Genomic DNA, 21,374 nt, shown 5'->3' with positions numbered 1-21,374 from the left:
CGGGCTGCGGCGGCCGCTGTCTCACTGGCACCCGGCAGCACCCCCCACCGGGCCGGCTCCGCGGCCCCTTGCCCGGCCTGGCACAAGCCGCCCGCCCGTTTGGGTGCGCCCAGGGCCATGGCCCCGGAGCCGGGCCCGCCAGGCTGGGGCTGGCGTCGCAGCGCAGGGCATGGGGGTATGGAGGCCCCCGAGCGCATCCCCCCTCTGCCCGGCCCCAGGCACGGCTGCGCGGCGCTGGCAGCACTGCGGGCCCCGCCGTGTCACTGCCGCGGCGACGAGCGAGGGCGGCAGCGACCCCCTACCTCGGCCCCCCGCCCCCTTGGTACGCTCCGAGCCGCTCCGCCCCTCCCCGCCCGTCTTCACACTTGGTGCGGCCTAAGCCGCCTCCCCTGCCCCCTCGGCGCCCGGCCCCGCCCACTGAGGGGAGCCCCGCCCCGTCGCAGGGCGGAAGCGTCTTCCCGCCGGAAGCGCGTTTTCGCACTTCCGCTTCTTCCCGCGCGGCGCTGAGCTGCCCCGTTTCACTGAGAGGAGGACGCCCACGGGGTGCGGCGGGATGGGATGGGGCCGGGGTGCTCGGGGGGGGGGGGGTGCGGCGGGCGGGGCGGCGGCACGGCTGTGCCGGGCCTCGGAGGGGGGGGGGGGGGGGCTGGCGGCGCGGTGCGAGGCCGAGGCCAGGCCGTCAGCCCCCGGGTGGTTGCTGTCGCCCCGCAGGCCCGCCGCCAACCCGCCAGGATGTCGTACATGCTGCCGCACCTGCACAATGGCTGGCAGGTGGACCAGGCCATCCTCTCGGAAGAGGACCGGGTGGTGGTCATCCGCTTCGGGCACGACTGGGACCCGACCTGCATGAAGATGGATGAGGTGTTGTACAGCATTGCTGAGAAGGTGAGCGAGCTGGGAGGTGAGGCCGCCACATTCTGCGCTGTGTTTCAGGTGGTTCACAGGAAGCCTGAGGCAGGCTGTAGCGCGGTTTCAGGGGAGGGATTCTCACTTTAGAAGGCAGCTAGAAAGTCACTTGGTTTGCTTTCATGAGTGTCTCCTAAAGTCAGCGACTACCCTGACGTTTGTAGTTAAATAGGGTGAAAAAACCGTTGCAAATTCTAAAATCAAAATCGTTGCTTGTTAATAATCTGTCATTTAGTGAATGTCAGCATTCAAGCAGAAGCAAGGGCTCAGTCATAGGACTGCCGTGGCTATAGGTAATGTAGCACTGTCTCTTTGCAATAAGAATGTATAGTAGCTTCAGATTGCCATTTAATTAACTTGAAAAGTTACTTTCTTTCTGACTCTTAAAAATGGCGAGATTCTAAAATGTACAGGATGGTGTTGAGTAATCTATTGATGATATTATTCATGGAGGCAGATGGCATTCCATTGAGTTCTGTGGGCTGAATTAAATTCTAGGAGCCAAACTCTGAAGCTGTTTTCAGATGGAAACTGAATGCCTGCTGACAGCTGGTCACTCACTTAAGATAGATGCTGAAGAAAAATTGGATTGCTAACGTACACAGTCAGCTATAATTTACCTTTGATGTATTTGGTAAGGGCTTTGCATGGTGGTAGATGTAGAAAATTGACAGCTCTTCCTTAACTGTGCCATATAGAAAATGAAGTAAAATCTGAACCAGAAGTGCTAACTTGGGTAGGAAAAGGACTCTGCTATCTTCATGTAAAATGGTGTGCATGCTGTGTAACTTGATGCCAAATTCTTATGGCGTACTCATTTCTCTTTTAATGTTATTTTTAAATAAATGAGCTTCAGCCTCAAAGATCCCTACAGTGGAAGATGTATACCTATAGCCAAATGTTGAGGCATAATAGAAAACAGTAAGGAGTTGTGATGTGGTTAAATTTAGTTGTTTTGTGTTTAACGCGGTGGGAGTGTCTTGTGCTCAGATACTGTTAGTATCTGCTTTTGGCAGGATGCTCGGCAATTTGGCAGACATTGGCAGTTAGGGGTGACTGGGGGAAGAAAGAACAATATAACTTCTTATTTAAAAATCTCCCTCTGCAGAAATGGCAAATTAAAGGGGGAGATCCTTCCTCATCCTCTTGCTTACAAGCCATGTTTGGATCTCTGCTGTTTTAAAGAGTGAGTAAAAGTTCCAATTGTACAGGTGTTTATACTAGAGAATAATACAGAATGTTAATGTGCTGTAATTGCTGGCCACATTTGAAGAAAATGTAGCCATATTTTACATTTGTTACCATGGTGCAATATTTTTCAGTTTGCAGCATATTTTTGGGTAGCAGTAATATTTATCTGTACTTTATAATAGGAAACAGGATTTTTTCAGTTCGAATCTTTTGGGAGAAGAAAAACTAGAACACTATATGAAAATACAAAGCAGATTATTTTCACTGAAATGTACCCCACTTCCAGTTGACTGTTTTGGTTTTTTTTTTAATTTTGTCCACCCCCAGTGTTACATGGAAAAGAAGCAAGGTTTCCCTGAGTTTCAAACAAATGATAAGTGTAAGATGTTAGGGTTTTGCTCTGTCAGGGTTTCAACCAAACGTGTAAGAACTAAGTTTCACAAAATTCCTCTGGAATACCTTTTTTAAAATGCACTTTTTTTAAAAAAGGACTCAGTTATAAAAACCCATCCCCTGAAACACAGGGCTTTGGCTGCTGAATTATTTTTAATACCCTCTTTTTAAGAACTCTTTAAAACCCATGATTTACCTGGGACTAATACTGTAAATCTGATAACCTTTTGTGAGACCAGGTCACTGTAACAAATAGGTTGTATTGGGTCAATGTGGGTTTAGGGAGGATTGCTCAAACTACTTATGTTTGTTTAACCGTTATGGGAAGTGTGGGTAGCTGTGGATTTTGCTCAGACATTAGTTGTGCCTCTGCCTTTCTATTAAGATTCCTTGAAAAGTCAGAGAGAAAAAGAAACGGGGCAGGGGAAGGGGGAAGTATAAAAACCCCTATTGTATTGGTATTATAGTTACTGCTGTAAGTTGAGCAAAGCTAATCCATTTACTCATGTCTAGTTTTCAAAATTATTAGCTGTAAGCATTGCTCTCAGCAGTATACTGTCTTTCTCTTTTCCTCTGGAAACTTATCACCTTAATTTACAGCATAATTAGCAAGAAAACAAATTGAAGTAAGTGTTGACAGTACAGACTTGCAAGTTTGTACTAACTGCATTTGCAGCCTCTTTCAGTTCAGTAATGCAAGTCTGCTAGCCACCTTCAACTTGAAAAATTTGTTGCAAAAGCTAGTCTCAGTTTCTGTGTGTTTTTTTCCTATGAGTTCCCTGTCCATAAAGACAGCTAAGCATTAAAAACATTGTCTAGAAACTGGTTAGGAAGATAAGGTGGAATCTTGGATCTGGTCTCAGATTTCTTAGGTATTTGCTATATTCACTTTGGGCCACAAAGTAACAAATGGCTGTGAGATTTGCTTCCTGAAGGGAAGAAAAAAAAAAAAAAGTATTATCCCTAGCAAAATGTAAGAAATGTCACGATTGTTGCCATTCTTCCTAGTCATTGATGATAATGCTTTGGCAATCTTGTGTTGTAGAAATACATTAATTTTTATTTTTTTTTACGTTGTTAATGGAGAAAGTCAGGAGGGAGAACTTCAGAGGACAAATGAGATTTATTTCACCTGGCATGCGTTTTTTCCTACATCTGTGTTTCCTGAGTACCATCTAAGTGGGTAGTCTTGATCAAGATAGAATACAGAATCTGTACCTAATGTTAAGGAGCCCTGTAGATTTATAGTGCTTTATAGTCTTGAGCCATTCTGTTTAAAGATTTAATAGGAGTCCACCCAAGCAGTTATGGTTTTGTGAAATACTAAAATAGCCTGTAACTGTGGCTAGGCAATAATGTACTTTTGGGTTTTGTACATGTGCATTGAAGAATGTAGACTAATCTGCGGAACTACAGTAATTAAGGAAAAAAAACCCAACCCACAACCAAAATTGAAGCCCAACCCATGAAAGTAAGTCTGATAACAGTTTGAATCCATGCTGTTGTTTGACTCCTAGTTTCCTACTCCATCCTGTCCCCATGGACAGCAGCTACAATGGCCTGGTAGGGCAGAGCAAGTTTTGAATTGAAGGTGGAAAAAGGAAGTCAGAGTGTCAGAAATAAATAAGTTCAAAAGTTAATATCTATTTTGGTTTTCTGCTGAAAATGTTTTTATCTTCAGGTGCTGAACAAGTGTGGAGCTGTCCAAAAGGAGATCTATTGCTAGAGTTGGATGGGTTTTGTTTGGGGGTTTTTTGGTTTTGGTTTGGTTTTTTGGTTTTGTCTTTTTGTTTGTTTGTTTTCAGAAAGCAGCTGATTTACTAAAATATAGTAAATTTGTTGCAGTTTGTTATGAGGTACAGTACTTTCAGAATAAACTTGTGTTATTGTGTCCAGCTTCTAAGGTACTACAAGTTTTTTTGGATATTGTCTGGACAGTGAAATTCTGGGTTACATTAACAACCTCAGTGTAGTCTCAATTGTTAACAACTGCAACTGCTTTTATTTAGTGTGGTTTGCTTACTCAGAGTTACATTGAACTCTTGTTCTGAGGTCTCTGTGCTGTATCCCCAGTTAGCACTCAGAAGTCAGAAAGAGAGCTTCCTAGCCACCACTGCCTTGAAATGGTAGTGAAACTTGTTCTGTATAGGAATGTGGGTTTTGAACTGACAACTCTGTCTGGGGAATGGATTCGTGTCCCAGTGGACAGGGAGAGGTTAAGCTTTGGTTTGTCTCCACAGCCTTACTGGCTCAAGTATAGATCAACTCCTGCATCCATACCAGCCTGAATCCAGAAATACTTTGATTCCTTTTGCTTAAAATGAAGCCTAAGTTAAGGCCTTGTGAATTAACAGCTGGCTGTGTGCAAAGCTGTCTCGGGCTGCTCTCTACTGCTGTATCTTGGCTCCAGTATTCTGTCAGAGACATACGTGCTGCTTCAGGCTTTAAAACTGGTCAGTACTGGGCAGAGACATTTAAGTAGTTTGGCAGGGCTTGTCTTGAATTAAAATGCCTCTTGGGGACAAGCCACCCCAGTCTGTCATGGCCAGTAAAAGGTATTATGGCCACTGCAGTGCTTCTGCATCACCCATTCCGTATTTAGCATCTTACCCATGTTTTTATCTAGCTCATTTTTGGGCCTGAATCCCAGTCTCCTGCTGCTACGTGTACTGGGGTGTGGCATGGCAAGGCCCATGTCACAGGCAACCTTGGCAGCTGGTGTCCAAACTCAACCAAACACATCCCTATTCCATGCACTTGTAAACTGAGTGGTTTTGGAGTGGTAATCTTGTCAGATTTGAAATTAAGAAAGGAAGGGGTAAAGAATGAGCCACTTTAAAGTTCTGGATTCAAATTTGAGAGTCTGTAGCTGGCTTTGAGGCCTGATGTAGGCTTCATGCAAGCCTTTGAGCAGGTAACTATCATCAGTTTCAATTCTGTAATGGTAGGAGAGAAGGAAGATGCCGTTAATGTCTGAGATACTTTGATTACAGTGATAACTTGCATATATGCTGTGCCAGGGTGGTTTGAATCCTCTGGTCCTTTTGAGGAAGGTTTATATAATAACTTATTTAAGACTTGGATAGTTTTGTTCTCTTTTCTAAAATTTTAGGCTTTTGGTGTTCATTGTTAGTGACAAGCATTTCTGGTTCTGCAAGAGCTCACTAAATTAAACATATATAATGTAAAACTAACTTTAAAAGTTTTGTTGTTCCAGTACTATGTGGAGTACCCTGTTCCTGGAAATAAAATTTTGGTTTAGCAATGCTTTTGTAGTAGCCTTCTGGTGTAATAACATTGTAGTCTCCTTGGACTAATCTTTCAGTGCACAGAGCAGGTCCTAAGAATGTTGACTTAACGCTTGGTTCAACTTAAAATTATTTTCTAATATCCAAATTAAATAATTGTTCTAAATTTAATTTGTCAGAATTGCCAAATGTATTGTAGAAATTTCCCCACATGGTGAAGCTGTGCTGCTGATGCTGAAAATGCCAGCAGGAGGGAAGAGGAAATGATAGAAGAAAATGAAAATGGCTCTTCAGGTTTTGTTGGTGGTTGTTTTGTTTGTTTGTGTTAAAAAAAAAAAAAAAACCACACCGCACCCACCCACCCCCCAAATAAACCCCCCAAACCAGACACAATAACTGTCTTTTGCATCCTAAGGCTAACCAGGAAGTAACTTCAATCACTTTTCAGCTAAATCGTTGACTCTGAACATCCCATTAGGTTTCTTAGGAATCTTTCATATAAAATTGAAATGGATATGCATGATCACTTTGGAGGCTGTTAGAGTTTGATACTGTGACTTAACTGGGGTTTTCAGGCTTTACCTCTTGCCTGTTTTGGAACATGGCTTAAATATGGGATGTTTTCATTAGATTATTGATAGAGTCTAGGATTATAACTGGCTCCACAAAAGCATAGTAAAAACTATAAGTGCTGTTTCACTCCAGAAGAGATCGTACTTTCTTCGCTAATAATACATATTTACATCTTTGGAGTGTGACTTAATTTTTTTTTTTATAATTTAGAAACTGACTTGAAGCAGAAGTCCATCAAAATTTATTTACTGTGTGCTTCTGGTTTTTTTGTAAACAAATGTCTCCGTACTTATGTAATGAAAGTACTTGCTAGGATATTTAAGTACAGGGTACACTATATACAGTGTTTTTCTGGTACTGTCTAGTCCTGTTGACTAAAATAAAGCATCTTTACATCAAGCAGAAATTATACTTTTCATAGGATTTCCACACATTTGATAGCAGAATTAACAAGTGGGAGGTACTGTGACAAACAGTAAGTTTGTCATAAATCTTAGACCATATGTGTTAACCTCAGACTGGTAATTTTGTGTAGTGAGATAGGAAGGACCAAAATTGTATTTGTGTGTAAGCAAGGATGGGGGGGGCAAGGTTGTGTGCACGGTATAATGAATGAATATTTGGTAAGACACCTTACAGTTAAAGTTTTGTGTAATCTAGATGCCTACTAACCCATATTGTAGTGTCTATGTGTGTTAATTTCTACTGTACATGTATGAGCTATGTTTAGAAACAAAAACCTCCCCTAATTCCACTTAAGGTCAAATGTGCTACATCTAGGAAACAAAAATATGACATGGTTTTCTTTCAGGAATGAAGGCATTAACTATGACATTAAAGGGGAAGAGTTCTTCTGCATTTAACTCCGTTAACTCTGTAAAACAAAAGCTTGTTCTACCAGAATTGCCCAGAGAATAGCTTCTTTTTTTCATTATGAATTAAATTTTTAAGCTTTACACCTCTCAAAAAAGCTATCAGTTTTTATTATTAAATTATCAGTTTTATTTTCATTTAATGAGCTTTGTTAAACAAATTAGATGGAGGGAGGGGGAATGCTTGGAGGCAGACACCAGGGCCTTTCAGGTCATTAATTTGCTGAAGTCTATAAGCAGCTGATGACAGAGGCAAAATGTGTCAGTTTGGCTTGCACTGAGCAGTTACTCCCCTTGTTTAGAGCCGTGCATGTCACTGTGAGGTCCCAGCTGTATATAAAGGGCATTTGTTTCTGTGGGCGCTGATGTAGCATAGTATCTTCCCAGTTAGTACTGGATGTGAAATAGGCATCTTGGCTCTATTTAAAAATATTTTCCATCTTCATTGGTTGATGTGGTTACTGTTTACTGTGATTTTTTGTCAATATTTTGGAAAATAAATGTTGCAGTAATGAAAGCTTATGTCTTTTAATCAGTAATACAAATAATCAAAGACTTGGTAATATATGTTTCCTTTTATATTTCCTGTTTTCTTCTGTTTAGGTAAAAAACTTTGCTGTTATTTATCTTGTGGATATCACTGAAGTACCAGACTTCAACAAGATGTACGAGTTGTACGATCCTTGTACTGTCATGTTTTTCTTCAGGTACATGGTGGTTCTAGAGTGTAACTCAGTTACTGTTTTCTTTTGTGTGTGTGTCAAGTTCAGTGTCTCAATAGATCATTTCTAAATGCACATTAGCATATTGATGCTGATATTTTAATTATTCTACAAAAGAGTAAACTGATTCAATAGAAAAATAGCTTGTTTTCCATTTAGTCTAGTAATAGTGTTTTGATAATAGAGTACAAATTAGTGATAGTGGAAACTGGTTTTATTATCCATTGTGTTTAGTTTTGAATCTGAAACTCCCTGTATAGAACGCCGTGGTAATATGGCAGTCAAGCTTGTCAGACTTGCTCTAAAGATATACCCAAACTATTAGGGAGTCTTGTGGACCTACAGTGTTTACAGTGATAAGAAAATGTGCTGCTGACAAGTGTGGAACTCTCTCTGGTGTTAGACAGCAGTGGGAAAGAAATACAAACAATGCTGAATATGCCGAAGGATAATTGCACTAAGTAGCAGTCTTGGGGGGGTGTTTGCAATCTTTATTCTAGCTTTAGAAATAGGTAGTCAGATGTCAACTTGAGTGACAGGAGCAGATACGCTCTCTCAGGCTGATTTTGCAAGGCTGTTTGTGTTATAAGGGCTTCTTCTAAGTCCTACAGAGCATTGCTGTGGGGGATATAAAGGTTTGTTTCTGAATTACTATACCATATTAACTAGTCTGGTTTTTTTTCTCTCCCTTTAAAGGAACAAACACATCATGATTGATTTAGGTACAGGTAATAACAACAAGATCAACTGGGCAATGGAAGATAAGCAAGAGATGATTGACATTATAGAAACTGTTTATAGAGGAGCCCGCAAAGGTCGGGGTTTGGTGGTATCGCCAAAAGATTATTCCACAAAATACAGATACTGATATTTCTTTGGGGCTGCCTTTCTGTTTTTTAACCCTACATCCACATAAATCTATTGTTGTGTATGTGTACATATATATATATATTAAAAGAAAAAACCTACAAATCCTTCAACTTTGAGCATTTTTTGAATTATTTAAAAAGTTTTAATTCTCTTTGCAAAAGTAGAAGACACAAAGCCTGGAACTGTCTGCCTGCAGGAACACTGTAGGTGAATCTTGGGGGTTTTATTTTTGTATTTTGATGACTTGACTTTGTGCTTTTGGTATTATGTATTTTTGTACACAAAATGCCTGTTTGCAGAAAAACATATGAAGTTTTTTTTTTTTTTACTTCTATTATGCAAGTATCTGGGAAAACTATGCTATAGCTTTTTTAAAAGAATAAAGTGAGTTCCACTTACCTTAATTTCCTTTAGCTTGTAGAAGAATGGCTGCAGAAGCACGGCCTTAGAATCTCTGAAGATTGCACAATCCAGGCCTGGTATTAGAATAGGCCTGTAATCAGAATTGTACTGAAGTTGCTGTGCTGAAGTTAACAAGAAAGGTAGCCTTGAGCTATTCTTGAATCCTGAGACCAAGTAATTATGTTGTGCCAACAGGCCGTGGCTGTAACAAGCTACAGCTGCTGGGAAAGCAGGTGCAGGGCCAAGCAAGATAGGGACCGGTATGGGAAAATAGGGAGTAACAAACTACAAGGCTGAAGCACAGCAACACAATTAGCTACATGGATAGAATGCTTATTTTAGTCATGATAATTAGGGGTGTGAGAACCGCGCGCGTTGAGAGACTACTAACCAATTATATTTCTGCTTTATGAATATGCATGTGTATCGGTTCTATATAAGTAGTGTTAGAAACTAATAAAGTTGAGCAAGATGCATAACTCATGTTGAGCGTCTTCTTGACTCCGGCGAGCCCTTCTTCCAACAATTGGCGCCCGAATGACGGGAAAGCTGGTAATTGCTGGGAAAACTCTGCCTTTGCATCACGACGGTGGGCTTTGCAAAGTTGGGAGTCACTGTGAAGAGTTCGAGCAGGAAGATGTCCCTAAGGAGTGAAGGCGTCTGAATCTGGCATTGACATCATGCGCGGACCTGCACCCCTAAGACCGTTTTTCCCTCGATGATGGAAAGGGAAGCGGCACTCAAGCTATTAACTGATATTCTTGCTAAGTGAGAGGCTAGCGTGAGCACTAAGAAGCTCCATGAGCTCTGTAGGTGGGCGGCTGAACATGGACACTTAAAAGATCCGCAATTGCTGTTTAGTGTGACTGAGTGGCGAGAGGTCGGGGATTCCCTTTGCGATGCGATCCTTAGCGGCAGCAAGTCGGCCAAGGACTTGGGGACTGCCTGCCGGGAGGTCATAAACCATTTACGATCCCTGGTTGCGGGGAAAAAAATGGCTGTGGCTGCCTCAGACCTCCTCGGTCAGGATTCCGAGTCGCAGTCTTCCCGGTTGTTTAGTCTCGGCGCTCCGTCTGCAAAAGGCACAATTGTGCCCATTAAAAAATCTGCGACCGAGCTGTTAAACCCAACACCTTCTCCGGAGTCAAGAAGATGCTCAATATGAGTTATGCATCTTGCTCAACTTTATTAAATAGTTTCTAACACTACTTATATAGAACCAATATGCATGCATATTTGTAAAGCAGAAATATAATTAGTTAGTAGTATCTCAACGCGTGCGGTTCTCGCACCCCTAATTATCATGACTAAAATAAGCATTCTATCCATGTAGCTAATTGTGTTGCTGTGCTTCAGCCTTGTAGTTTGTTACTCCCTATTTTCCCATACTGGTCCCTATCTTGCTTGGCCCTGCACCTGCTTTCCCAGCAGCTGTAGCTTGTTACAGCCACGGCCTGTTGGCACAACATAATTACTTGGTCTCAGGATTCAAGAATAGCTCAAGGCTGCCTTTCTTGTTAACTTCAGCACAGCAACTTCAGTACAATTCTGATTACAGGCCTATTCTAATACCAGGCCTGGATTGCAGATCTTCAGAGATTCTAAGGCCGTGCTTCTGCAGCCTTTGTTCCACATTAGCTGATTAAATTTGAGAATGAAAACAAATATAATGTATGCAAAGGCATAGTGTTGGAAGTAAAGGCTTATCGCTTCTGTCAGGATTTCCTTGCATAGTATCTTCGTCATCTGTATCCACTAAAAACTTCAAGTTGCATTTGTTAATACCTAGCAAAACTCAAGAGAATGAGCTTTTAGTTAAATTGAGGGAAAACATCTTCTATGACCTTGTGCACGCACCTACACACCCCCACCCCCAATCATCTTGGCTTGTGGTGATGCACTACTTTTTCCTGGTGATGAGGCGTACAGCAGTCAGTTTGAAGCCCTTTAGATTCTGCAGTGCCAAAGGGTAATTGCAGTTTTGGAGCTGGCTACAGTCATTTGACCTCGTTTGTCTAACAGCATATACTAAAATGCATGCGTTCTCATGAGGCTTGGGTTGAATTCCACTGTGGCATAGCTTTTTGAAGTTTCCATTTGCATTTCTGACAGTTTTTGTGGTAATAGAGCTGGTGTTGTGTGGGTGGTTGGTTTTTGGTTGGTGGTGGTTTTTTCTTCGTTTTGTTTTGGGTTTGTGGGGTTTTTTTACTGTTACATGCTTATTTAAAGGAGTAAGAAGAAACAAGCCAGACTATGCAGAAAGGAGGTAACTACTTTTGGTCCAGTTTGTCGTAAGACAAAGTAGAATATGCTTTTTTACCATTAGGTGTGTTTTAGAGGATTTGGAATGAGTCAAGGAAGTAAAACACAGAATCCCAATTTTTGCTTAAGTTAATCTGCTTTTCAGTGGTTGTTAATTATGGAATCATTTATGTTGGAAGGGACCACCAACCTCCCAGTGAAAGTGGTTCCCACTTGCTCACGTTGCCCAGGACTGTGTCTAGTGTTGAGTATCTCTAAGGATGGAGATTCCTCAGCCTATCTGAAAAGCCTGTTCTGTTGTGTGAGCATCTTCGTAGTTGAAAAAAGTGTTCCTTGCACTTGGCTGGGGTTTCCTGTGTTCCAGCTTGTGTCCAATGCTCTTGTGTAAAACACCTCCCACAAGAGCCTGTTGCCCATGTTCTGCCACGGGGTGGTGGTTGCCAGCAAGAAGCCGTAAGTCTTTTCTTAAGGCTGAACTAACAGAATTCTGTCTAACCCTTGTATGCTTTGGACTCCAGCATATTTTGGTGGCTCTCTGTTTTAACTCCCTTGTAACAAGGTATTTCTTGAACTGGGGAGCAGCGAAATTGACACAGTATTCCCAGAGGGGAATGACCTGCTGGCCCTACTTGTGCTGACAGGGACCAGGCTGTAGCTGAGCCTTGTTGCCAGGACACCTCGCTGACGGGTTCCACTTGCCCGCCAGAGATTCCACCCTTTTCCTGCAAAGCTGTGTGCCTGCCAGCCCCTCAGAGCTGCCCCGCAGCACGAGCTTACCCTGGCTTACAGCAAGGTTTGGCATTGCCTTCGAACTACAGGGCGCCCATTCTTCCTGTTGGCCTGTTGTCTCCAGCTCGCCCTTCAGCCTGTCAGCTTCTCCCCACAGTTTGACGCTGCAGGCAGATCTGCACTGAGTAAAGCATTGATTAGAATGACTTATTAATAAAGACTTGTAATAGATGCTAAGTATTGACACTTGTCAAAGTTTTTAAAAAGCATATTTATTCTTCCTTAGATGAGGTATTTGCCTGGTAATGCTTCACTTGCTGCCTCTGTTTTAAGAGGTTCCCATTAAGTTTCAAACAGAATCTTTTCTGTGAAAAGCGCCAGAGCTTTGGTGTATAAGAACCTTCAAAGTTGGTGCAAATGTCCTGTTTTCTTAGGCTCTACCATGTCTTGTTTAGGACATGTTTCATAACTAGAATTCCTTATCTAACTCAAAAGTCTTTAAAATAGGCTCTTTTATCAAAATGGCTAACAATAAAGAACTGAAATTGGCACAGGGTGCATACATGGATGATGAGACCTGCACAAGTGTGCACAGCTTCGGGTGGGCTTGTGAAAAGAGTAATAACTGAATAGCTGTAACCTGTGCAAGTGCTGCCACTTCTGGTGCAGAAGAGTTTGTATTCAGTGGGCCAGTGAAGTTTTGCCAAGGTACCTTTGTAGTAACATCAAATAAGGTGTATTTTGTATTGTAAAACATTTAAAGAAGCATCAAAATAGCACATGCAAATGGAAAAGTTTTGTCATAGAAGGATCTTGTTATTCTGAGAATGCTCATGTTAAAAAAGCCACAGAGAAATATGACGGAAAGTTTAATATTAAAATCGATGAAAGACATTTTTATACATTGAACAAGTTTGTGAATGGGTGAAGTTCACTCTATAGGATATAGTTTTGTATCCAAAGTAGCAGTGTTGCCTTCCCTGAAGCTAGCAGTTCCTTCCCAGTTACAGGAAATAGTGTCCCATGTAGATGAATAAAACCAGCTTTCTACTTTTTTCCTGGGGCAATGGTTTAAAAAAGAAAAAGCAACTGAGATTCTACTGTGTGTAGTGACATGCAAGCATGTTTGTTTTCACTAATGCTTTTTGTGACTAGTGACACTGATTGGGAGCTCCCAGATTCAGCATGGTGCTGTTCTCTCTTTGTCTTGATCACATCCTCATTTTGGTGCTGCAAAAACACAGTAAGTAGGTCAGTGGTTTAATTATTCATGAATGTGATTCAGGATAAAAATAGGAAGATCTCTATACAGTTAAATACATTTTTGTGTATTTCATGAAGACCATTGCAATATCTTTCCTGTCTTTGTGAAGATCATTTCACAGCTTATCACAAAAAAGGCATCATTAACAAATAGATGCCTAAATTGCTTCAGTATATTTACAGGTGTTCCTGCATTTCGCTGGGTAAGTGGTCTCTAAACGACAAGAGTAGCTGACATGTCTCAGTTTGAGCCAGGAAAGCGTGCGACAACAGCAAGATGCCATCACTCGCACCACAGAACACGGAAGCGACAGTGTCTCCTAAATACTAAGAACCCCGACGAGGCTGGCGTTGACAGCAGACCGCAGCGTGACGGCAGCATGCGGTGCTGCACTGTGCGTGACTTCATAGTGCGGAGCGTTGGAGCGCGGCGCTGCGGTCAGCTTCCCATCCCGCTGCTGCGAGAGCAAACCGGGGCTGTGCTCAGAGCTGTGTTGGGAAGCTGGAGCAGGTTCACAAGCAGATGCACATGAATTTACAGCAGCAAGAATCCTCGGTCAGCCAGGCTGGCGTGCTTGAGGGGCAGGAATGGGGGGCAGGAGCACTTTAAACCACACACATTTTATTATGAATTTACAGCATCAGTTTATGTTTGCAGGATTAGTCTGCGCTACCCCTTGCGTGTGGCACAAGCTGGGGCACGTGCAGCAAACTAGTTTTGAAAAAGCAGTAGCATTCTTTGGCTTTTGGCAAAAAGAAATCCAAGGTAATTTTCTTTCTTTTTTTTTTTTTTAAATCTCAGTATACTTCAAAATCCAAGTAAATGCAGGGGTGATAAACATGTTAACCATTTTCATGCTAGGTGCTGCCTGTAGTTCAAAACTAATATATGTATATAAAATGTATAAAATACAGTGAAAATTCAGTTTCTTTACTTTCAACTCTTTGTCGATGTTTTCTGTCCCAGCTTCTGTCGTCAGGTCAGCAACGCGCTTCTCAATGCCCTCGCCCATTTCTTCCAGGAAAAAGTTAAAGATAACTTACTTATAAATAAGAATACTATAATTTTGTAGGGTTTTTTTTCTTCTGTGAGGGGGAAAAAAAGCGCTTTCTTCCAGACGTCTCAGCCACTCCCGTTTAGCGCCAGACGAAGCGCGCGGGAGGCTGCGTTATCCCGAGGCGACCCCGCAGCAGCTCGGGCGCCGGTTCCTCGTGTCTGCAGCGGCCGGCGGGGTGAGGGGGGGGGCTGCCCTGCGGGACCCCCTTCCCGGGGCGAGGCGGGGGGCTGCCCCTTGCGGTACCGCAGCCCCTCCCGGCGGGCGGGCCCGGGAACTGGGGAAACTCCACGGACGGGGCGGCTCCTGCGGGCGCCACTAGCGGCCCCCCCGGCCCCATCTGCGCCCCCCGCCCGCAGCGGCTCGCAGGGCAGCGCGGCGGCTGTGAGCAGCCCGCCCGCGGGGGGGGCAGGGCGGGCCCGGGGGGGGCAGGAGGGGCTGAGGGGGTGCCCCGCCGGGAGCAGCTGCCCGCGGGCCGGTGCCACCGCCGGCAGATCGCGCTGGGGTTTCCCGAGCAGCGAAGGGGAAGCGGCGGCGCTCCGGGGGGTGCCCGTGCCGGCGGGCCCAGAGCCGCCCCGCCGGGTGCTTGGGTGGGTGGGTTGGTTTTCTTTTTGTTTCTTGTTTGATTTGTTGTTGTTTCTCTTTTTTTATTGTTTTGATTTACTTTTGGTTTGGGTTTTCCTTTCGCTTGTTTGTTTTTTTTTTTTGTTTCGGCTTGGTGTGGTTTTTTGTTGGTTAGTTGGTTTGGGGTTTTTTTCCAGGTTTTTTTGTTTGTTTGTTTGTGTGTTTTGTTTGGTATTCATTTGGTTTGAGGTTTTCTTTTGGTTTGGGGTTTTTTTTGTTGTTGGTTAGTTTTGGTGTTTGGGGGGGTGTGTTGTTTTTTTGGGGTTTTGAGTGGGTTGGTTTGTTTTCTTTTGTTTGTTTGTTTCCTGTTCCCCCTGTGATGACTTCTGCAATACAGGGCAGTAAAACCACCGTGGGCATTGAAGCTCTTTGCACCAGAATGGCAGAAGAGGCAGGGTGTGCAGCACAGGCAGGCATCGTGCACTGCCTCGGGGTCCTGCGGCGCCTAACATAAATGAAGAAGTTTTCAGTTTTCTGTGCCTCTATGGTTAGCAGAGTATCCCTGCTCAGTAACACACGAGGGAAGGCTATGGCCCTGCAGGTTTGCCACGTGTACCAGTGCCCTCACCTGCAAAAAGTTTTTCACCTGAGTTAGGAGTGACCTCAAAGGCTGGAAAGATTATCTGCTTTAAGCCAACTACTTAGAATCTTTCTGAATAAATTTGTTTTCCTTCTTGACCTTTCCCACCTCCTTTGGGAAGGGGTGTCAATCTCTGTGGTGAGACTCCAGCATCAAAGCACCCCTCCACGTGTCCGCCTGCCTCCTGTACTGGCGGCCTCTCCTCTGTGCATCCTTGTCTCTCCACTCTTGCGGATGGTCCTCTTCGCCTTCTGCCTTGCAGAAAGAAAAATCCAGCAAGTTTTACAGAGCTTGAGTGCTCCAGCAGTGTTGCTACTCTGAAAGCCTCTAGATAAACGAATTTGAACAATAATATTTGTATAGATAGGCTTTGAGTTTGTACATAGCTGCTAGCTGCGACCACACAGCTTTTTTGTTCTGTTGTGTAAATAATAAGAAACAATTGTTGGTTCTTGCCTGTTTGTTTGTTGCTAATAAACCTCGTGCCCCTTAGGGCTAGATAGTAGAGCTGGTATTTGCATTTTGGCTCATGAGAACAGGCATGGCTCCCCTTCCTGCTGGGCAGCTAGGTAGGCTTCCCTCTGGGGAGCAGAGGTTTGCCCTGGGGGCAATCAAAGTGGGCTGTCCACTTACAAAGTCATGGAGTCCTGCGGTGAAGGGTTTGCAGGGGTGAAGAAACAGCTGGAAATGTGGAGGAGCAAGCGCTATACAGCTAGCAAGTTCGCCAGAATCGCCCTAAATCTTCGTAGTGCCACATTTTAGCAATGGCTGGGTTAGAGTTCAGCTGAAGCCAAGCGCAACTTGGTAAAGGCTTTTTGCAAATAGCTTCTCCTGTTTGCGAGGCAGGTCAGTGGGGTCAGAAAAGGACGTGGTATCCAGCCAGCACAGCAAGGGAGAAAGGGCAATTAAAAGCATGAAGGAGACCGAAGGGAATATTTGACCCTGCATTCCCCCTCCAAAGGTCTGGTCTGCTTATGCTGTGGCGACCGCAGCTGACCCGAAGGGCCCTCCCCGTTCAGACCCTGAGCTGCGCTAGGCCAGTAGTCCACAGCTGGGTTTATGGAATAAACATTGAAGTGTCTGTAAAGCCAAAATTGGTTGTGGAAAAGTTCCAAAGTTCAGAAAACCTAAGAACAGAAAAGACAAAGAGCAAGACCAAAAGATGTTGTTTAACAATGAGCTTGTTGGAACAGAGCAGCTTTGCCCCGCTGTCCTCTCCCGCCTCAGAGGGCTCAGTTTGCCTGAGTTGGGCTGTTACACATTTCTAGGGTCTGAAATCTGGGAATGGAAGATAAGCCATGTTTTAAAAGCAGTTACCCATGTTAGGCATGCATCCACGTGCTAAGGGAAGCTGAGCCAAAAAGCTTTGGGTTTTTTGTTGTTGGCTTCAAAAGCAGAGGCTTAGCCAAGAATCAGCTACCAGCCGGTGCTACCGGTGCTCTTAAAAGCATTTGCTGCAACAAGTAAAGAATACTTCACTTAGTAAAAGGGTACCAATAAATTTGTGTTGGCAATGAATACAAAAACAGATCTCGAGGGGGTTAGAGAGAGGAGCAAGAACAAAAATTTGACAATAGAAATTCATTTTCCATGCCTAAATACGCTCTATGCTGTTCCCTTTCAGTAAAAAGCTTAGATTTCAGTTACTTTCAATTTAAATAGATCTTCTTGGTATGAGGCACGTGAAACAAAAATAAAAAGCAGGGTGACCTAGAGGCTGGGGAACCATCTGCTTCCAGCTTGTGTCGGGATCGCAGGCCTGTGCTGTCAGCTCCTCAGGCTGCGCTTTCGTGCTGGTGGCACCCAGAGAGTGCTGCTCTCACTGCATCCTGGGGAAATGCCGATCCCGCCAGCGCTGGATGGAGAAGTCAGGGTAGCAGCATAGGAAATAAAAGTGTGTTTAAACATTTATAGTCCTAAGCTCCAACTTCAATGCCACTACTATACGATGCTGTGCCATAAAAGCTTGTGGTGTGGAAGGGTAAAGGAATTGCATTACTTGTGGTGTTTGGATGTTACATAAAGTCCTTTCCCTCTCCTCTTTGCTGACAAATGAGATTTTATATACCAGGGGTCAGGAATCCTCTGGTCATGTACTCCAAGCATGTCTGGCGCAGGGCTGCTTTGGAATGGAGGTGGGGACAGAGAGAGGGCACCTCAAAACAAACAAACAAACAAACAAAGCCTAATATTCTGCATGTAGTAAGAAAGAAAACAGGGAATTTAGTCCTGGAAGGGGACAAGGTGGCAAGTATTCCTGGGCCGCCATGGCGGCTTGGCTGGCTGTAGGTCAGGTGGCAGGATGCAAGTCACACTGCACGTTTCTTGGGTTTTGCTTTTGCCCCTCCCCAGCAGAAGCATGGTCAGCTGTAGGAGTTTTCTCTGACGAGACAAGGGCTGGGTACAAGCCAGCCCTGGCACCGCAGCTGTGGTGGTTTTGCTCCCAGGTGACAGGGTTGGGTCTGTGTGTCATGTTGTGCCTGGTCTTCCCCTCTCGTCACAAGCTTCTTGTGTGTCATGTTGCAGTCGTTGTTCAGAGGGACGCAACGTGCAGGAGAAGCATCTGGCTTTGCTGGGTCATCAGCTTTTATTTGCTGAAATCCTAAATGGTGCTGATGGCTCTTGCAAGCAAGCTATTTGATGTTTACCTGTTTCTCCTGACCTAGCATGGTGTAGTTTGCTGAAAGCTTGTTCCACTGGAATATGTACTGGTGAAGACTTCCCTATCCTTTCATCTGGTAACATCAGTAGAAGTAATAAGGTGCTGTTATTTCAAAGCATGGCAAGATGTGGCGAGTGAAACATGGATCCTTCGGGCATGGGGAAAAGGGGTCCGGGTCAGCAGCGTCTGGCTCTGTGGTGCTGCTGTCATAGGCAGGTCATCTGAGGTGAACAGTAGAGGCTTGTGCGTTTGTGCACGGTGCAGATTTCAGGCTCTGTATCTTTGAAGAGAAAAGGGCAATTCCAGCGGTTGGGAAACCTGATCCCTGATGGAAGTGCTCTGCTGTCTGTGAAAGTGTTCCTTTTTGGCTGCTCACAAATCCCTTATTGTGAGACTTGCTGGGGCAGCCCCTTTCGGCAAGCTCCTCCAGCACACCTGCTGACAGGGTGACAGTGCTCTCTGGGTGCTCTGCGGGCACTGTATTGCCCGGTGGCTGCACCTGACCACAGGGCAGCGTTTCCCTGGCAGGGTTCCGCCTGGGGTAAAGGCAGCAGCAGCAGCAGGACTGCTGCGGGTGCTCGGGCCATGGGGGCTGGCGTGGCAGTGCCCTTCGGCCCTGGGGGAGCTGTGCTAACGTGGCCCTGCGGTCACCTGGCTGGCTGCTGCCGGCCACGTTATGGGGTGATGGTCCCGAAATCTCTGGCTCTGTTTCCCGGGCATGTTGAGATGCTACTTCCGACACTGCTTTTTGCTCCAGCCTTTTTCCTGCTGCCCTTGGAGAGGGGGCATGGAGGAACGTTCATGGAGCGGTTCCCCTCCCGAGAGGCTGGGGAGGGCTGGAGGTGTTTGTCCGCTATGGGAAAGGGAGCAGGGTCTGTCCCTGCAGCCTCGTGGCCCTGGTGGCACACCTGACACGGGGTCTGGGGGTTGTGTGCCTCACCTCGCAGCCTTGCTCCTTGCACTGGTGTCAGTGCATGGTGACCCTTCAGGATGAAGCTGCCGTGCAGCAGGTGAGGCTGTGGCAGCCGCTCAGGGGCTGTGCCGTGGTGCAGGGACATGGTCCGGCCCCGTGTTCCCACCCCACACCCTGTGTGGGTCCCTTCCAGGAGCCTCGTGGGCCGAGGCACAGTGCGTGATCCCCACACAGGAATTAGATGCAGTACGTGGCGTGGCGTGTGACAGCGAGGGGATTTTCTGTGGCTGGAGGGGCTTGGGAGCTGGGTGAGGGAGGGAACGGTTTGTTTGAAGACACAAATTTTGCTTTTCGAGAAGCTGGGAAGGGCCATGGCCAAAGCTCCCTGCGAGCCACCTGCAGCCGTGCTCACGCTTCCTTGCAGCTCCAGGGAGTTTGCCCCGAGAAGGCAGCAAGAGTGTTTTTCTGGTACGAGCGGTTTAAATTCACCTTGGATTAGTGGAAAACACCGCAGCTGCAGAAGACATGGGTGGATTTGGGCAAATATGGGGAATACCCCTGGGGAACAGCAGGCATGCAGTAAGCGGTACCTGCTCTGACAGGGGGGTTTGAATGGGTGAGTGACGGCAGCAGTGCAAAGCCCGGGGCTGTGGGAACCCCGTTCTTGGGCTGCTTCTGTTGGGAGAAAAAACTCGTGCCTGCCTGAAGCAACGGCCCTTGGCAGTGCGCTGAGGGTTGCAGCCGTCCCCAGCGGCGGCCGGCCCGCCCCGGCTGTGGCACGGGGCCGTGCGGGACGGGCTCTGCCGCCTCCGCCGCCGGTGGCGCCTCGCCGCGCTCCCAGCAGGAGCCTTGCGGGCGCGTTCCAAGTGCGCCTGGCAAACGGCGTCTGACACGAGGACGCGGAGCGATCAGAGGGTGCGGCGATGCTCGGCAAAACAAGGCGCCTGACGCCGCCGGTCAGGGCCTGCCCCGCGCCGGTCTGTGTCCCCCTACCCACCGCCCCCGGTCTGGCTCCGCCCCCGTCCCGTTTGGCTTCGCCCCCGCGGGAATCGGCGGAGCGGCCCCGTCGCTCATTGGCTGCTCATGGTGACGTCACGGGCCGCCCGGCTCCGCCGCCGCCGGGCCGGGCCCTCAGTGGCGGAGTGGCGGCGTGGCGGCGGGCGGAGGATGGCGGCGGGCGGAGCTCCGCGGGCAGGTGGGCCGGCGGGGAGCGGCCGGCCGGCGGGCGGGCGGGCTGGCTGTGCGAGAGGCAGGCGGGCAGGGAGGGAGGGAGGGACGGACGGACGGACGGACGGACAGACAGACGGGGCCCCCTCAGGGAAACGGCCCGGCGGGCGGAGGAGCAGCACCCCCGCCCCTCGGGCCGCCGCCCAGCCGCCGCTCCCCTCAGCGGTGGCTGCCGCCCCCGCGCCGTGCCAGAGCCGCGGTCCCCGCTGCGGGCAGCCCCCGTGGTGCCGGCGGCGGCCCCCGGCCCGCCCGGCGCAGGGCGGCGGCGCAGGGCGGCGGCCCAGGGGCGGGCCCCGCCTGACGCTCCGTCCCGTCCCTCCCAGCAGGCGCCGGCCCCGCGGGACAGGCCGCAGCCATGGTGCCGCGTTCCGGCCGGGGCGCCGCGCGGGGCTGAGGCCGCCGGAGCGCTGCCCGCCGCGGCCGCGCCATGGAGGTGGCGGGGCTGGAGTGGCTGCTGGGCCCCGCGCGGCAGCTGGTGGCGTGGGGCGCGGCGGGGGCCATGGTGTTCGGCGGCGTGGTGCCCTACGTCCCGCAGTACCGGGACATCCGCCGCACGCAGAACGCCGAGGGCTTCTCCACCTACGTCTGCCTGGTGCTGCTGGTCGCCAACATCCTGCGCATCCTCTTCTGGTGAGTGGGGCGGCGGGCGCGGGGCCCGGCCGTGGCGGGGGCGCTGGGGTGGCGGGGGGCGCTGGGGTGGCGACGGGCGCGCCTCCCGGCTGCGCGTGCCCCTGGCCCGGGGGTCCGCGTGCTGCCCCGCCATCGGCGCGTGGGTCCGCGGGGCGGCGGCGCCGGGCGCTGCCCGTTGCCCGTTACCCGTGCCGGCTCCGGGAAGGAGCCCTGCGGCTTGCTGGTAAAAGGGAGAGGTGTGTTCGAAGTCAG

General features: G+C 47.3%; 2 protein-coding genes across 5 annotated transcripts in view; both read left to right on the top strand.

The window, feature by feature from the left end:
* The first annotated feature begins 410 nt into the window (after positions 1-410).
* On the top strand, positions 411-8,885 carry TXNL4A (thioredoxin like 4A). 2 transcript variants are annotated; one of them, XM_056331748.1, is made up of 4 exons: positions 411-543; positions 712-885; positions 7,787-7,890; positions 8,602-8,885. In XM_056331748.1, the coding sequence occupies exons 2-4, from the start codon at positions 733-735 to the stop codon at positions 8,771-8,773; spliced, it is 429 nt and encodes a 142-aa protein (XP_056187723.1). In that variant the 5' UTR covers positions 411-543; positions 712-732; the 3' UTR covers positions 8,774-8,885. The 2 variants fall into 2 exon arrangements, with proteins under 2 accessions (XP_056187723.1, XP_056187724.1); XM_056331749.1 differs by lacking the exon at positions 411-543 and adding an exon at positions 2,015-2,092 and having other exon boundaries at positions 747-885.
* Positions 8,886-20,445: 11,560 nt separating this feature from the next.
* SLC66A2 (solute carrier family 66 member 2) overlaps positions 20,446-21,374 on the top strand; it is a 65,737-nt gene continuing 64,808 nt past the window's right edge. The window contains exons 1-2 of one of the 3 annotated variants that reach the window (XM_056331736.1): positions 20,446-20,460; positions 20,819-21,122. In XM_056331736.1, coding sequence (XP_056187711.1) covers positions 20,920-21,122 — 203 coding nt within the window. In that variant the 5' untranslated portion in view covers positions 20,446-20,460; positions 20,819-20,919. Of the gene's footprint in view, positions 20,461-20,552; positions 21,123-21,374 lie in introns of those variants that run through there. The other 2 variants (XR_008820751.1, XM_056331738.1) reach the window with 2 other exon arrangements.

This window comes from Falco biarmicus, chromosome 3 (assembly GCF_023638135.1).
Source record: "Falco biarmicus isolate bFalBia1 chromosome 3, bFalBia1.pri, whole genome shotgun sequence".
In the NCBI taxonomy this organism is placed as follows: domain Eukaryota; kingdom Metazoa; phylum Chordata; class Aves; order Falconiformes; family Falconidae; genus Falco; species Falco biarmicus.
This window is presented reverse-complemented; position numbering and strand designations above follow the sequence as displayed.

What these genes read in the sequence shown, in the direction of transcription:
- TXNL4A (XM_056331748.1), top strand. Translation starts at nt 733, where the DNA reads ATGTCGTACATGCTGCCGCACCTGCACAATGGCTGGCAGGTGGACCAG. An exon ending in TGTACAGCATTGCTGAGAAG is followed by an intron (nt 886 to 7,786) that starts GTGAGCGAGCTG and finishes TCTTCTGTTTAG; the next exon opens with GTAAAAAACTTTGCTGTTAT. An exon ending in ACTGTCATGTTTTTCTTCAG is followed by an intron (nt 7,891 to 8,601) that starts GTACATGGTGGT and finishes CTCCCTTTAAAG; the next exon opens with GAACAAACACATCATGATTG.